General features: G+C 53.6%; 1 protein-coding gene across 2 annotated transcripts in view; it reads left to right on the top strand.

Moving 5' to 3' along the window:
• The window catches only part of CTIF (cap binding complex dependent translation initiation factor), a 266,261-nt gene that overhangs the window by 69,655 nt on the left and 180,316 nt on the right, over nt 1-16,290 (top strand). For both annotated transcript variants that reach the window (XM_069468432.1, XM_069468431.1), the window contains exons 3-5: nt 3,828-3,899; nt 13,889-13,962; nt 14,539-14,643. In XM_069468432.1, coding sequence (XP_069324533.1) covers nt 3,828-3,899; nt 13,889-13,962; nt 14,539-14,643 — 251 coding nt within the window. The remainder of the gene's footprint in view (nt 1-3,827; nt 3,900-13,888; nt 13,963-14,538; nt 14,644-16,290) is intronic.

Genomic DNA, 16,290 nt, shown 5'->3' with positions numbered 1-16,290 from the left:
AAGCACATGTCCCTGGTGGAGGTCATTCAGGCAGCAGCCCTGCGGGGGCCGCCCCTGGGGCTGCTGCTTGGCTGGGGGTTTGAGGTAGGTAGAGCTTGCTGTGACAACTGTGATAATTCACACGGTCCCTCCCTGGGTGCCATGGATGCTGCACACCCAGGACCACAGTCCCTCCTCCTGCCCGGGCGCTGTGCCCGCATCCAGCCTCGCCGGGTCTCGGGAACAGCTCTTTGTGGACTTCATCATCTCGCTGGCTTTCCAGGGACACATCCCCCTCTGCACCTGTCGCCTGTCTGCCCACACTCCTAGATCCATTTCTCCATTTCCATCTCTGCCCCCAGGGCGGATGGCCCACACATGGGGCCTCGTCTCCTGACCTGCTTCCCCCTAGGCCAGTTTAGCCTTCCGTAGCAGGCCAACCCTCCCCACCGAGCCTTTGACCCCTGTCTGCTGAGGACATGACTCTGACTTCTTTAGCTTGACAGCTGCCATCTCTCCACGGTGGCCGGCGCTCCCCTGCACCTGTTGACACGCTCAGACTCGCTCTTCTCTGGGAATCCTGGGCTGCCCATGTTCCTTCCCCCAACCCCCTGCCAAGAGCACGGTCATCCTCATCTCAGCCGCACGGTCGCACCTCTCCTTCATGGCTGTGATGTGACGTGTCTTACCTCTCCTGGGAGGGCTCTTTGTTGCGGGTCCCACACAGAAGGCACTCGGGACATGGCGTTTGGTGGCCAGTGTAAAGTTAAGGGTGACTTTGGACGAGACGAAGTGGTCTCCTTGGAGCTGGGAACTGCTCTCGGAAAGCTCGCCAAGGGGGAGGTGAGGTTGCATACGGACCCGCGTGAAGCCTCTATGTCCCGTTGCCAGGAGGAGCCAGCTCGGCTCCCAGCCCAAGCCTGCCTGGGATCATGCTGAGCCAGGACAAGGTGTGCCCACCCATGAGTCACCATGCTGTGGGATGTCACATCAGTGGTGTGCAGCTGGGGTTGAAGTGTTTGCCATGCCTGGAAGGGAAGAAGCCTTTTTCCAAGAGGCGGCCCTAGGATGGATGAGGAGTGCATGAGTGGCCTGGTCTTCTCCCCAGCCAGGGGACACCGTGCGCCTCGGCCGACCCCCACCCCACGCTGTCTGCCAGGCTCTACCCGGGGGAGGAGAAACCACTCCAGTGTGTAAAGCAGAGGGATTGTTTTCACAGCACTTGAAGCATTATATACATCCATCCATAGATACATACACACACACGCACACACACGTGTGTGTGTGTGCGTGTGTGTGTGTGTATATAGTCTTCAAAACGGTGTATATATATCCGTCTAAGTATGTACACATGTATAACACTTTTTGTTTGGGAGTTATTTTAGACTTATAGCCAGGGTGCAAAAACAGTACAGAGTGTTCCCGTATACTTGTCACTCAGCTTCCCCTGGTATGAACATCTTACATAACCATAGTACAATTATCAGAAGTAAAAAATTAGCATTGGTACAATGCTCTTAACTAGAGTCTTTATTCGGATTTCACCAGTTTTTCTGCTAATGTCCTTTTTCTGTTCCAAGATCCAAATTTGCATTTAATTGCCATCTCTCCTCCTTCTCTTCCAACCTGTGATACTTTCTTGGTCTTGTCTTTTCTTTTTCAACCTTGACACATTTGAGGAGTTCTGATCACTGATTTTAGGGAAAGCTCACCAGTTTTGGGGGCCCGATGTTCTCCGACGATGACGTTGAGGGTGTGCGTGTTTGGCAAGAATACTCGGGAGTGGGGTGCCCCTCTCAGCGCACCCTGCTGGGGAGTCTGTGGTGGCAATACGGGTTGTCACTGGTCAGGTTCACTTTGATACTGGCTGACGTGTTATCTGATGGGTTTCCCATTTTTTGCTTTTCCCCTCTGTTAATTATTAATAATAAATACCTTGGGAGAGATACTTGGAGACTGCAATTTTTGAAACAGAGGGAATTTAATTCAGGAAATTGGTTACCCAGAGCTGAGAAGCTACACAACCAGAGCTTTGCAACCTCAGGCAGCTATTACATCTCTTTACCTGATGAGCTGCAAAGGAAGGGGGTGGTGTTGCCAGAGCTCCGGGGTCAGGGGCACACACAGAAGCCTGTCTGGGGAGGCTGGAGCCACAAAGCAGACCCAGGCTCTGCTGGCAGTGCCACCCGAGGTGTAGCGAGCGAGTTGGGGAGAAATGCCCTGGCCTCTCCCTTCTCCTGTCTCCCAGTGGCTGAACCCAGCCCAGCAGCCAGCTGCCATGGGAGCCCGGGAATCGCAGTCTGCAGGGGTCAGGGGTGAGCAAGAACTGGTGCTGATGCCTTTGCCTTTTCTCTAGGGCTGCGCTGTCCAATATGGTAGCCACAAGCCACATGTTGGTCTTGAGCACTTGAAACATTGCTCATCCAAGCTGAGATGTGCTCTGCGTGGATTTCAAAAACTTAGTATGGATAGAAAAGAATGTAAAATATCTCATTAATAAGTTCTTATATTGATTGCTTATTGAAGTGATATTTTGATATATTGGATGAAATAAAATATATTATTTAATTTAATTTTACCTATTTGTTTTAAAAATCTGGCTACTAGAAAATGTAAAATTATGCCCATGGCTGCTACTGGTGGCTCTCATTTCATTTCAGTTGGGCAGTGCTGCTCGGAGTGCACTTGTACCCAGCCTATGTTATCAGCATTGTGATAGTTTGTCTCTCCTGGAAGAAGGTCATGCCCTTGGCAAACTGTTAGGAGGGTACGTCCAGCCAAGGTTTTAGAAAACCAGGGCTGCACCGGCCTGGAGCCACCTACACTCACAGCTTTGACCAGGTGACCAAGTGCGTCAAACGGAGCGACCAGGCTTCCCTCTGCTCTTCATGCATCACACACAGTGCAGGGTACGGTCAGTGTTCAGCAGCATTAGCCGGAGGCTAGCTAATGTTTAACATGACGATAAAAGTGCTGCCACATAGCTAGATGGCACCTGACAGGAGAGCTGTACGACTGCTACATATCTAGACAAGGTTTTATGGCTTACAAAGGTCCTTTCTGCCAACGCTGCAGAGTCACCCGGCACTGCTGCCCCCACTCTGTAGAGGATGAAACGAAATCTGAGAGATCTCATGGATTTCAGTGGCTCCCGGACTTCCGGGGCGTCAATGGGGAGCTTGTCAAAATGCTGATCACCAGGCCCTGGTGTGATCCACAGAGGGTGGAGGGTGAGGCCCAGGGACCTCTGCAGACAGACTCTGGGGACTCTCATGCAGGTGGTCGTCAGACCACACTTTGGGACACACCCACCCTCCAAGCTCTCAGGGGTGTCAGTGCTGGGACTGGGCTTACGCTGGCTTCTGATGGCCGGGCTGGGCGCTTCCCCGGTGCCAGGGCCGTCGTCTTTTGGAGCTGGGCATACAGGAAGAGCTGCATGTACGTGCCTCACCACCAGCTCCAGCCGCACCCTTGACATTGCAGAGGGCTAGTGTGGCTAAAGCCCAGTCAGGCGGTCAAGCGTGGTGCTGGTTGTTCAAAACTCAGAATAACCCAGTGTTGGGTCTGGTTGACTTGGAATGTAGCCAGGTCTTCTTCACTTTGGTGGGTGTAGGGGAAGGGAAATTAGTTTACCTCCCCCAAGCATACAGCAAAGGTTCATCTTGATGTGCAGTTGGGAGATGCGAACTTGGAACTGGTGGGAGGGAAGGATTTGCTCTTGCAAATGGCCAAGTAAGGTTTTATTCCGGTGCTACTGCGGAGGGGCAGGTGTACACCTGGGGACCCAGGCAGGGTGAGGATGAGGCTGGCTGTCCTGCCGTCACTGACCACTCCTTTCTGCCCTGCAGTGGACAGCGGACTGCAACGAGCCGCTAGACAGCAGCTGTTCCTTCTCCCGAGGGCGAGCCCCCCCACAGCAGGTAGGGAACCAGCTCTGTGCTCTGTCTGGGGGTGTCATGTGTCTTGTTTGTCTGGGATCCTGGGGGCTCCTGAGCGGTGATGATACGGAGAGTGCAGGAGGTGGGAGAGGGGAGGGTGCTGCTGCCCCTCTGGAAAGCCAGCCCTTCATTCCCTGCCCCCAGGGAAGCGCCCCTGTCCGGAACTCGCCAATCCATAAGATTGCATTTCAGTAGCAGCATTATATATAATAACAAACATCTGGAAACAACCCAAACATCCACTGAGAGGGGAAGGGGGAAGTGCTTTGTGATATGTCCTCACAGTGGAATATGGTATAACAGTCAAGTGACTGAATTGGAGGTTCATGCACCGACATTGATGGACCCCATGAACAATAGGACGCATTGCATTTTCTTGCTGGTGGGCGCTTTGGAGACCACCTCTGATCCAGGTCTGCAGAGGGCTGGGGAGGAGCAGTTTGTTGGGGGGGGGGGCGCAGTCAGAGACCTGTCCATCCCCCCTGGCTGACCAAATGTCCTGGGACTGGGCTGGAGCCTGCCACTTCTCTGCTGCTTGCCTGTGAGGTCCCCAGGGGCTCCTCGGTGGGTCATGTGGCCCAGAGGGAAGGGAGGCAGCTGCTCTTCGAGAGCCATCCTGGTGACCCCAGGCCCCCCAGCTCTGCACACCCTCTGGTGGTCCTGCTGTTCTTGCTGATACTTCACCCCTGCCTGTGGCAGCCTGTGCAATTAGGGACTGAGAAAACCATTTGTCCCCAACCTCAGTCCAGCCTCAGAATTAGTTCAGCGATGAAAGGCCTGATTTTTAGACATCAGGGACTGAATTAATTATGCACAAATTGTAGGGTGCCACAGTCAAGACAAGTTTATTTTCTCTTGCCACAAGCTTGGACAGGTCTGCAGGGCTGGCCTGGCAGCTCAGCGGTGTCGGGGTCCCTCCCTCTCGCTGCTCTGCCCTCTCTGTGGCCCTTGTCCGCATGGCCCATGGTGGCTCATGCCCACATCCATGCTCCCACCAGTGGGGGCACGCGCCCTGGGTCTCGTCTCTGGGAACCTCTGATTGCCCCTTGTGAAGCAGCCGTCCTCTGATGCCCCCTGGTGGAGGGATCGAAGCTGGCCAGCATCCCTTGAGTGACCGAGCCACAGGGAAAGCCCCATGCAGCTGGCCTGTGGCAGCTGCCCTCGCCACACCTGTCCCACAGGGGCTCGCTGATGGGGGGAACCAGGGAGCTGCCCACTGGTGCATGTATTTGCTATGTGTGGCTCCAATGCGGTGATGTTGGCCCATCTGCCCTTCAAGGCCTCCTTCGGCCTGACCCACCAGAGGTGAGAACACAAGTCCAGCTCTCAGGGACACCACCAGCCCCATGAGCACACCAGCTGGCCTCCTCACTGCACCCTCTCGCCCGGGCAGACACGCTCCTGTTGCCTTCAAGCTGTTCCATGTACATCTGCCTGTGCCCTCAGCCCGCTGGGCAACCCTAAGATGGGAGCTGGGGCTGGCTCTATGTCCCCAGCCACCCCGGCCTCGGGCCGTGCACACAGTAGGCATTCAGCAGTGATGCCTGAGACTGCACTGAGTTGGCCCAGGCCTGGTCCATGCAGTCATTCCCTAGTGGCCCCTTTCCTCTGGACACACGAACTTTGATGAGCTTTCTGGGGCTGTTGAGATTGGGGTGGGGGGAGCTTTACTAACCTGCATTCACTCGTGGGGGAGAATTAGTTTCTGGGGGAAACTAATCAAGGTGGGTGGCCGCCTGCTCTAGAGCTTCCATGAAAGCCCTACCTTGGCTGCACATGCCCAGGAAGGGGGAGGTTGGGAGGAGGATGCTGAGTTCTTCCATTCTGCCCAGAAAGCTCTGGGTGGTGGGTCACAGACCATGCCCTGAACCACAGCCCAGGTGTAGGTACCACTCAGGGATTGATCATGCTCTGGGACTATTTATTCACCCACAGCAGACTTCCATCCTCATTTTGTTATTTTAACTAATGTAAAAAAAAAAAAAAACCTTACCTTTCAGAGGCACAAAGTAGGGGCGACCTAGGGTAGGTTGAGTCCCCCAAAGTAGGAGGGAGGCAGCCTAGCGAGGCCAGAACAAATGAACAGGCTACGGAGAGTCCAGCAGAGGCCCGCCCAGCTGCCGGCATCTGGGAGTCAGCTGTGTTTGGGATCGCTCGGCTTCCTGGCATCCTCTTTCCAAGAGACCCGCCCATCACCTCGTCATTTGGTCAGGATGTCGTAATAGTTTCCAGCTTGTCGTTGTAACGGGAAACACACGCTGATGGCAGAGAGGACTACACCTGACGCACGAGTGCAACAGCAGGACATTCAGAAAACTGTTCAAGGTGCTGGCATGGGGTTGGCAATTCAGGAAAGACACCAAAGGCATATGAAAGGTTGTATGGGCTCGGGAGTGAGCGGCTCTTTGCCATCTGCACAGAAGTGCCAAGGAAAGGAAATCAATGTGCACAACAGCAGCAGAGCCTCTGATTAGACCTTGAGAAGGACTTCCCTACTGGAGGACTTGCTGGCCCACACTGTTGGCTATTGAGCGTGGTGATGAAGTCTTGCTGGGAACCTGGTGAGCCTGGCTCCTTATCAGACAGGATCATGTGGAGCCCTGGGAAAGAGGGGAGCGTGTCAGAAATGATGACACGACTCTTGGCTAAGGACCATGATCCCACACTCCCTGGAACCATAAGCGTAGGGCACTCGCCTGTTCCGTCATGATGCCCTGTAGCAAACTGAAGCCCCAGGAAAGTGTAAAAGAGCCTGGGTCAAGGACCAGGAGAACCAGATGTTGACCCGGGAGTGACACTGATGCCAAGCACCTTTTCTGCAAAATGAAGTGCTGGCCTACACAGATCTCCAAGCCTCCCCGGAAATCTCATTTCTTATTTACATTCAGTGTCTCCCTGAAATGCGCAACTGCATCCAAATTACAGCAGCAGCAGGTCTGGACCTTCCTGATTTCTCCACTGTTCCCAACCCCAGTACCTTTGCCAGCCCCAGGCTATTACAGTGGCACCACCACGGACTCCCAGGGGAGTGACAGGTGTCAGGTAGAGAGGAGAACCTCAAATGCATGGATTACTTCTTGCCCTAGGAAAGGGTAGGAGGAGTTTGACACACAGACAAATGACTTGTTTTCTTTTTGCCTCATATGTCCCAGTCTTGGTGCGGGTATGCCAGAAATGCCAGTGGACATAGACCAAAAACGTCCCAGGAAAAGCCGGTCTCTCCAAGCAAAGGACCAGGAAAAGATAGACAGAGATGGGCTAGAAAAGAAAGAAAACAATAGGAAAAGACCTAGCCAAATAGAAAACTTTTAGACAATAACTGCTGTACTCCAGCTAAGACCGAGTGGGCACCTAGATTCCACCCTCACAAGGCACCCCAGCCCCCTGCCCCAGGACAAGGCCAGTGGGGAGCTGTAACTTTCATCCCTGCCAGCTGGTGCAGAGGCTCCCTACCCACACCCCATGGTGTCATCGGAGACCATGCGGGAACCTGGACTTACACCCCCACTTGGCAGTACTGAGGTGCCCCTTCCCTCCGTGCTTCATGGTGTGGGAGGAGGCCTAATCAAGAGTAAGGCATTCATCAAAGCCCGGTGGAAACGAGGCCAGCCCCACTGCGGGATCAGAGGCAACCACGTGGGGCTCTGAAACTCCCACCTCCCCCCAGCAGTAACAGCCAGCACACCCAGGGGGTCAGAGAGGGGCGAGTGGGGAGCCTGCACTCCACCTCCACCTGGCAGTAGCGAGGCTGGGCCCCTCCCCTTCTCCCCTGCCAGAGGGGTATCACAAAAAAAAAACAGTTAAAGCAGAAGATTTAAATAAGATTCCATCTCATATGTAACATAGAAATGTCCTGGTTTCAATTGGAAATCATTTGTCATACCAAGAACTGGGAAGATTTCAAACTGAATGAAAAAGTCCATCAAAAGATGTCACCTCTTAGGTGCTACACTGGACTTCATCAAAATTAAACCTTTGCTCTGGGATGGCCCATATTAAGGAGATGAAGAGACAAGTCACAGAGAGGAAGAAGATATTTGCAAAACACATATCTGGCAAAGGACTGGTTTTGATGAAGGAGCAGCTTCTAGAATATATAAAGAACTCTCAAAACTCATCATTGAAAAACAGTTCAATTAGAAAATGGAAAAAATGCCTAAAGAGACATTTTTCACTGAAAAGGACAGACAGATGACACATAAGCAAAAAGATATCCAACATCATTAGCCATTAGGGAAATGTAAATTAAAACCACAATGAGATACCATTGCACTCCTATCAGAATGGCTAAAATAATTTTTTAAAAAGTGACAATGCTGAGTGCTGGTGGGAACACAGAGAAACCGGATCACTCGTGCAGTGGTTCGAGGGATGTGAAATTGTATAGCCATTCTGGAAAAAAGGCTTGGCAGTTTCTTTAAAAAAAAAAAAAAAACAAAACTAAACCTGCAAGTACCATATGATCCGGCAATTACAGTCCTGGGTGTTTATCCCAGAGAAATGAAAACTTATGCTCACACAAAAATTTATACTCAAATGTTTATGGCAGCTTTATTTGCAATAGCCAAAAACTGGACACAACCCAGGTGTCCTTCAACAAGTGAATGATTAAACACATGGTAGCACTCGGCTATGAAAAGGAATGAACTAGCGATAATGCAGCAACCTGGGTGCTTCTCCAGAAAATTATGCTGAGCGATAAAATATCCAGTCCTCGAAAGTTGCATACTCTGTGATTCAATTTATAGACCATTCTTGAAATAACAAAATAATAGAAATGGGGAACAGGTTGATGGTTGCCAGGGATGAGGGAAGGGGGAGGGGTAGGAGGGGGAGTGGGCGTGGCTACAGAGGGAAGTAGGAGGGGCCTTGTGGTGATGGGACCATCTTGTATCTTGACCGTGTCAACGTCAATATCCTGGGTGTGATATTGAACTGCACTTTTACAAGCTTCCCCATGGAGGGAAACTGAGTAAAGTGTACAGGGGGTCTCTCTGTATTATTTCTTACAACTACATGCAAATTGACAATCATCCAAACATGAAAAGGTTAATTCTTAAAAAGCATAACACTTTGTTTCATCAGAATCTTACCTGGGAATTCCATGCAGAAACCCGGAAGGTGTAGCACTGCCTGGTGAGGCAGAGGAGGAGCACCGCCTGCTTCCTCCCCTGGCCCCACCTTGTGGCTCTTAGGACATCGCTGTAGGACTCCTAGGTCACCCCCTGGACCCCACCATCTCTCAGCCCCTTTCCTGCCCTGCCTTCCTGTGGTTCTGAGTCTGGTAGTGGCAGGAAGGGACAGCTCCCTGGAGACTGGGGAGTTCAAAGAAGAACTCCTTGTGAGGGAGCCTGGGAGGGTAGGATGGTGTTGGAATGGGAACCTTGATTTCACCATCTGCTGGAAACCTTTCCCTGGCGGGGAGTGGGGGACAGTTGAAGGGTCTCTCATTATTTCAGCAGATGTTGGACAGGCAGTCAGCCAGAAAGGGCCTCCGGTGTGGCTCAGTCCAGGGCAGGTTCAAATAATATGGCCCATTAGCTGGCCGAGAGAGTGGGCAGAAAGGGTTGGCTTAGGAAAAATAAACTTGGCCATGGGCTTCAGCCGATGTGCCCCACCTCTCCCTGGCCTTTGGTCTTAGTTCAAAGACAAAGGGAGCAAAGGGAGAAGAGACAGGATGGACAGACAGACACAGACATCCCAGAGTGAAAGGAATGGCCTTTCCGTCTCCTGACATCAGCTGTGGTGCCACCCAGAAGGCTGTCCCTGCTGGTCCCTGCTCTGTCATTCTCATGCCTCAGAGACCCGTTGGGGGGTCCATCTCCCTCTTTCCCTGCCGGAGGTGGGATGCTGTCCTTGGTGCTGAACACACACACACACACACACACACACACACACGCACGTGCGCGGTGCTGCCAGGATAGGGCTATTTCTCCTTGGGATTTGTCCTTCCCCACCACCACCCTCTGCACTTGTCTGTCTCCTTAGTTCCTCTCTGACTGAGCAAATCCAGGTCATCCTCAAAGCCTGCTTGGTTTGGGCCTGAGAGGAGTTTCAGAAGCAGCCTACAGGAAGCCCCTGTTTTGGCCCAGGAGATGACTTTGGGGTCTCCTGGTCCCTGAACATTTTGTGTAATGCAAAAGCTCTCACAATGTCTCTCCTGTGCCCGCCTGTGCTCCCCCACCCGTCCTTGGGACTCGCCAGTCTAGTCCCAGTGCTCGCGGACAGGGGATGCTGAGGTGCAGGGACCCAGAGTGACCTGCGTGAGGCCCCAGGAAGAAGCAGGGTGCAGGCCTAGGATCCCATTCTCCCCACTCAGTCAAACCCTGTTGCCACTTGAAGGTCTTCCCCGGAGCCCTGCTGCTGTCGCCCCGAGGCCTGCAGCTTGCGGGGGGAGGCATGTTGTCACACGGCACCTGACTGTGTGCCATCTTGAGCGGTCCTTTCCATTTCTGTGACTCCCTGTGTGAGGGCAGGGCTGAGAGCCTTAGGCCCCTTGTGGTCCACCCAGTTCATAGCACTGTGCTGATGCCCTCGGGTGGGCAGGGACAGATCGGAGCTCCAGCCATCCTTAGGGAGGACAGAGCAAACTTTTGTGCATTATTTTGAGGTGTGACTGCCCAGCTGGCTCCCCTGGGAGCCCTGTGTCCATGAAGTGAGAGAACCCGTGTTAGGGTCAGGCTTGCCTTGCCCCTTGTGGTGGGATCTGTGGAGTGACGTCCTGCGCTGAGAAGGGTAGGGACCAGCATTGCGAGCCCTTTGAGGAGCAGGGACCGCACCACCCCTTTCTCTCTGGTTCCCACAGCTGCACCTTGTCCGCCCAGCTGCCCACTTGCTGAGGGCACACTGGCTCCTGGGGTCTCAGGGAGCCCAAGCCACCCCAGCCGCAGTGTCACCTGATGCAGCAGATGCGCTGGGGAAATCCAGTCTGGCACCCCCCAGAATGCTCTAGTTCTCTCAGTCTCACCCGTGATTCCCACGGTCATGGGGAGCGTCCTGCTGCTGCCCCCTGTCCCATCCAGCCAGGCTCTGTGGAGTTTCTGAACACTCACAGCCCAGAGCTGTCACTACACACACCCACACACACATACACAGGCAAAGATCACTATGCAACTGTGTATTTATAGAGAAAACCGAGCAGCATAGAAGAGGTTTGTTGTTGTTCTCACTGCACCTGACTTTGCATGCTCTTCTACTACACAGCCACTCACTCTCACCTTGTCACATGCACCTGTGCATGCAGACCCCGTCCTTGTACTACCAACGCACACCCGATATTCCCTCTTCCTTCACTACAGGTGTGGTGCTCCCTCCACCAGCTCTGCCTTAGCAAGCATGGGCAAAGATAGGTGCAGAGAATCCAGATGTTTCCAGGGGAGGGCTGTGTTCCTGCTCCATGGAAATCTCCTCAGTGGGGTCAGAGTTTACCAGACTGAATAGTATAACTGCACACTGTGCAGGGGTCAAGAGCATAGACTCTGGGCCACGCTGTCTGTGCTCCCATGTTGGGAATGAGCTCCGTGAACGAGGGCAAGTTCTCTGTGCCTCTGTGTCCTCAACAGTAAAATGGGGATGGTGACAATGCCGTCTGCTCCCCAAAGTGCTTGGGTGGTGCTGGCAGGTACTGCATGCTGGGTCAATATTTGCTATTGTCATCATCTGTATTCTTGGCCCTTCCAGGAGTCTGACCTCCCCTGAGCTGGGGACATCCGTGGGGTCCTTCCAGAGATGGTATCAGTGTCCCTGCCCATGGGGGAGGCTGTTTGCATTTTCTTTTCTGTGTGGTCTAACGTGCTCATTATCCCTCTGTGAGCTGTTCTGCCAGCAGCATGGTGCTCCCTGGCGTGGGGCCCCTAATTGACCATAAAAGGGGCTGTTGAGAAGGATTCAGCAGCATTTGAGTGCTAAAAACAGCCCACTGAGAAGGATGACGGTTTTTGATAAGGCTTCTTAGAACCTTGGCATTTCGGCAACCTGGGGGCAGGAGCTGGGCGATCTCAGGACTGGGCAGGAGGCTATGCTCAGAGGGAGGCTGTGGTCACCAGGGCCAGTCGTGGAATTGCAAACTGGGGGATGCTCTTTGAGAAGCCACTGAGTCTTTGATGGCTGGCTCTCAGTGCCTGGCCACCAAGTCTGCACTAAGACATATTGAATGAGTGATCCTGGGTCCCAAGGCTGGGGCGGGGGCAGGTGAGTGGCAGGGAGATATAACAAAAATGTGAAGCCAGGGTTTCTGTCATCAAAGGGATGACAGACTAACTGGGGGAGAAATTAACATAGAGAGTGTCAGATGAGTGTTTCCCAAAGGGGGCTCCATGGAACCCTAGTCCGGCACAATTCTCTGCAGAATCAAAAGGGAGAGTGGGATGGATTTCTGGCCAACACTTTGGTAAATATTGCATACCAAACTTCCAGCTACTTGAAGAGTCAACATCCACTGAAGACCAACAAAGGCACTGAGAAATTCTGCAATAAAATTTTAACATCTTAACAATTTGTCACATCTTCACTTCTTAACAATCTTTTAATTCAGTGGGTCCCGAACATTTGACTAGAGAGTCTTTTAAAACTTTTTTTCCACCATAAAACTCTCCTGAACGTTTAGATGTGAGGACCATGGTTCTAAAAGCATGGTCTGCGGACCATCCCAGCTGCAGTAAATTTAAACCACCAACCCTCCCGTCTCTGAGCGGTTCTGATGCAGGTTGACATTTGAGAGCCTGTGGATTAGTGTTTCTAGAGCACCCCGGGGAGCCGAGCAGGAGAACAATCCGGAAGGGGTGTGCACGGTGTGTGCTGTGAACCGTGCTCTCTGGGGGCTCCCGGGCACAAGCTGTTGAGGAAGCTGCAGAGCCACAGGGAGGAAGAGACCTGAGCTGGGTCCCAACAGGAAGGACTGGTGTGGGCCGTGTGGAAAGAACATTCGGTCGTTTGTTTTCTCCGAGCCCAGAGAGGAATATAATTCCATACATTCTGCACTGGGTGTGGCCTCAGAGCTCCGTCACGGGCGGATGGTGTCCGAGCCACACAGTGACCCTGCACATTACCAGCGTATCGAGGGGAAACCGAGGCCTCTGTGGCAGACGCTGCAGGGTTGGACTTGAGAGGCAGGGGTGCCTGGCATGAGCCGAGCCCTGGCCACCTTCTTCTCTGTCCCCAGCCTGACAGTCACCTCTCCACATGGGTCCTCGGTGAGCAAGGGGTGAGAGTGGTTGGAGAGTGAGGTGGGTCTGGCCTCTGGTGAGAAGTTCCAAAGATCAGGTCGTGGTCTGCCCGCGTGGGGGTCTGTCCTCAGGCTCCGGCCCCTCCTTCTTCTCTGACTTCTGGGTGTTCAGAGGCTTGTGGAACAAGTGACACATGCATGTGTCTGGTATGTATGTGTGTATGTATATTCTATGTGTGTTGTGTGGTGTTGTATGGGTGTGGATGTGTCGTGTGTATATGGGGTGGTGTGTTGTGTGTACATGTATGTGCGTGGTGTGTATATATCTGTGTGTGTACATGTGCGTGTGTTGGGAGTTGCCAGGTTTGAGGGTTGGTGTCCAGAGCACAAGGGGGACATCCAGGCACTTTTATGGCTGCGAGGGTTTGCTTGGCCCTGGAGCCACGTGGCAGGGCTGGTGACCGAGTGGTCACTTGGGTGCTCTCAGCCCAGGGCTAATGGGCACTGGTGGCGGTGGCTCCTCAGTGGGTTGTACAGCGCCCCTGCTGGGTGTGAGGAGGGAACCATGGTCTTCAGGCATGACCCTGACTCTGACTGGAAAACATCAGCAAAACAAAAGCCAGAGTCTGGGGGGAAGCCGGTAGCCCCCAGCAGAGCGTTCACGGGTGCCCCAGCCGGACACTCACTCAGGGTAGGGGGCTCACTCCAGCCTCCCGGCTGCCAGCTTGGGCCCTGGGGAGGCCCCTGCCCGCTGTCCTCAGCGTCCTGGCCAAGCAAATAACGGCCCTTTCACTCCCGTCTCTTCCAGAATGGCAGCAAAGACAACTCCCTGGACATGCTGGGCACGGACATCTGGGCTGCCAACACCTTCGACTCCTTCAGGTAACGTCCTCTTCCTCCCGTCTCTGCGCCTGCGGCTCCAGCTGGGCCCGGCGTGGTCAGGGGGCTGAGCGACTGCTGATGGCTCACTGAGAAGGGGAGAGGGACGGCGGGCGGTGGGGTGGCAAGGCTGAGGCCGAAGAGGAAGGAGGGCAGAGAGAGGAGGTGGGGCTCGCGGGGAGAAACGTGAGTGGGGAGCGCAGAGGGTCTCCTGGGGCCGAGCTGGGGGTGCTGAGCCCGGCCCCCTTCGTTCGCCTCGCCCTCCTCAGGGTCGCCCGGCCGCCTTTTTGAGCCCCTTGTCAGAGGCTCTTGGGGACGGGTTCAGTCCCCCTCTCCCCAGCCGCCCTCGAACCAGGCATGAAAACAGACTGGGGCCTGCAGGGCGCGCTGTGGCAGGAGGCCTCGCGGGCGTTTTATCAGCGCCCATTTCCCACAGCGGGGGGCGGCCAGGTGGGGGCTGGGAGCCTCGGGCTCCGTTCTGCGTGGGGGCCCCGCCGCTGGGTCAGCCTGGCGTCCTTCCCCCAATAACCGAGCTTGTCGCCCCTCGCCTCGCATTTCTCGCCCTCCCTCGCCCTCTAGTGGTGCCACCTGGGACCTGCAGCCCGAAAAGCTGGACTTCACGCAGTTCCACCGCAAGCTCCGGCACGCGCCCAAGCAGCCCCTGTCGCACATCGACCGCGAAGGGTAAGGGCGGCGGGCGCTCTGCGGGGCCAGGGCGGGGCGGGGCGGGGGCCTGTGCCTGGCAGGGAGGCTCTCCTGCCGCACTGGGGACACACAGGTGGCCAACGTCCTCACCTGCTGTTGGCTTCGCGTGTCAGCACTGCCTCCCATCCGAAAAGGTGGTGTCAGGGCCTGGGATGTCCTCAGGACAGGAATGTGACTCTAACCAGACACAGGGGTGTGGACAGATGGCTGCTGTTTCTTTTCTTTTATTTTTTTCTTTTTCTTTTATTTATTTTGAGACAGGGTCTCACTGTATCACCCAGCCTAGAGTGCAGTGGTGTCATCAGAGCTCACTGCAACCTCAAACTCCTGGGCTCCAGCGATCCCCTCCGCCTCAGCCTCCTGAGTAGCTGGAACTACAGGCACAGGCCACCACACCTGGCTAATTTTTACATATTTTTTATTTTTTAGAGACAGGGTCTTGCTATGTTGCCCAGGCTAGTCTGAAATTCCTGGTCTCAAGTGATCCTCCTGTCTCGGCCTCCCAAAGTGGTAGGATTACAAACATGAGCACTGCACCCAGCCTCTTTTATATTTTAAAAATAATTTTTATTGTGGTAAAGTTCACATAACATAAAATTAACCATTTAAAAGTGTGCAGTTCAGTGGTATTTAATATATTCACTGTGTTGTGCACCTTCCACCTCTGTCTAGTTCCAAAACATTTTCAACACCCCAATACAAACCCCATACCCCACCCTCAACCCCTGGTGCCCACTAATCTGCATTCTGTTTGTATGAATTTATCTATTCTGGATACTTATAGAAATGGAGTCCTATGTGACTTTTTGTTTCTGGCTTCTTTCCCTTTGAATAACGTTTTTGAGGCTCTTCCACATTGTAGCATGTATCAGAACTCTATTCCTTCTCATGGCTGAATAATGTTCCGTTGTATAGATGGACCACAATTTGTTTATCCCCTCGTCTATTGATGCACATTTGGGTGCAGCTATTGTGAATGATACTGCTATGGACATGCATGTAAAGCATCTGTTTGAGTCCCTGCTTTCAGTTCTTTGGGTAGGTACCTAGGAGTGGGATTGCCAGAGGAACTGCCGGACTATTCCACAGCGGCTGACTATTCCACATCCCTACCAGCAACATACAAGGGTCCTGATTTCTGCTCATCCTCTTTGTTCGTGTTCAATTATTGTACCAATGGCCCTTATTTTTCTTCCAGCCCTCCCTTTCACTCTCTTGTCTCCCTGTCACTCAGATCTAAGCATAACTGACATTATTGGACACTTTTCTGTGTCTCACGTGTCCTCCTGCTGCCATCTTTGCCCCACCCGCCCCCAGTGGTCGCCCCTTCCCATGGCAGCACTGGTCTGTCCTTGCAGTGTAATGAGCAACAGCCCACAGAAAGAGCTGGTCTCATCCCCATTTTAGAGGTGAGAGAAATGACGCTTAGAGGGGCAAAGCCACTCACCTAAATAGCGGAGCCATGACGTAAGGCCAGGCCTTCTGATGCCATCCAGTGCCCAGGTCTTCGCAGCAGGGTATCCTCGACCTCCTTGAAGTTTTCTTCAAGATTGGGTGTGTGTGCACACGTGTGTTTTTCTGGGGAAATGCCCACCACTCGCGTCAGACTCTCCCAGGAGACCCACC

Source organism: Eulemur rufifrons, chromosome 5 (genome assembly GCF_041146395.1).
Source record: "Eulemur rufifrons isolate Redbay chromosome 5, OSU_ERuf_1, whole genome shotgun sequence".
NCBI classification, from domain to species: Eukaryota; Metazoa; Chordata; class Mammalia; order Primates; family Lemuridae; genus Eulemur; species Eulemur rufifrons.
The sequence above is the reverse complement of the archived record's forward strand: the minus strand, read 5'-3'. Positions and strand labels throughout refer to the sequence as shown.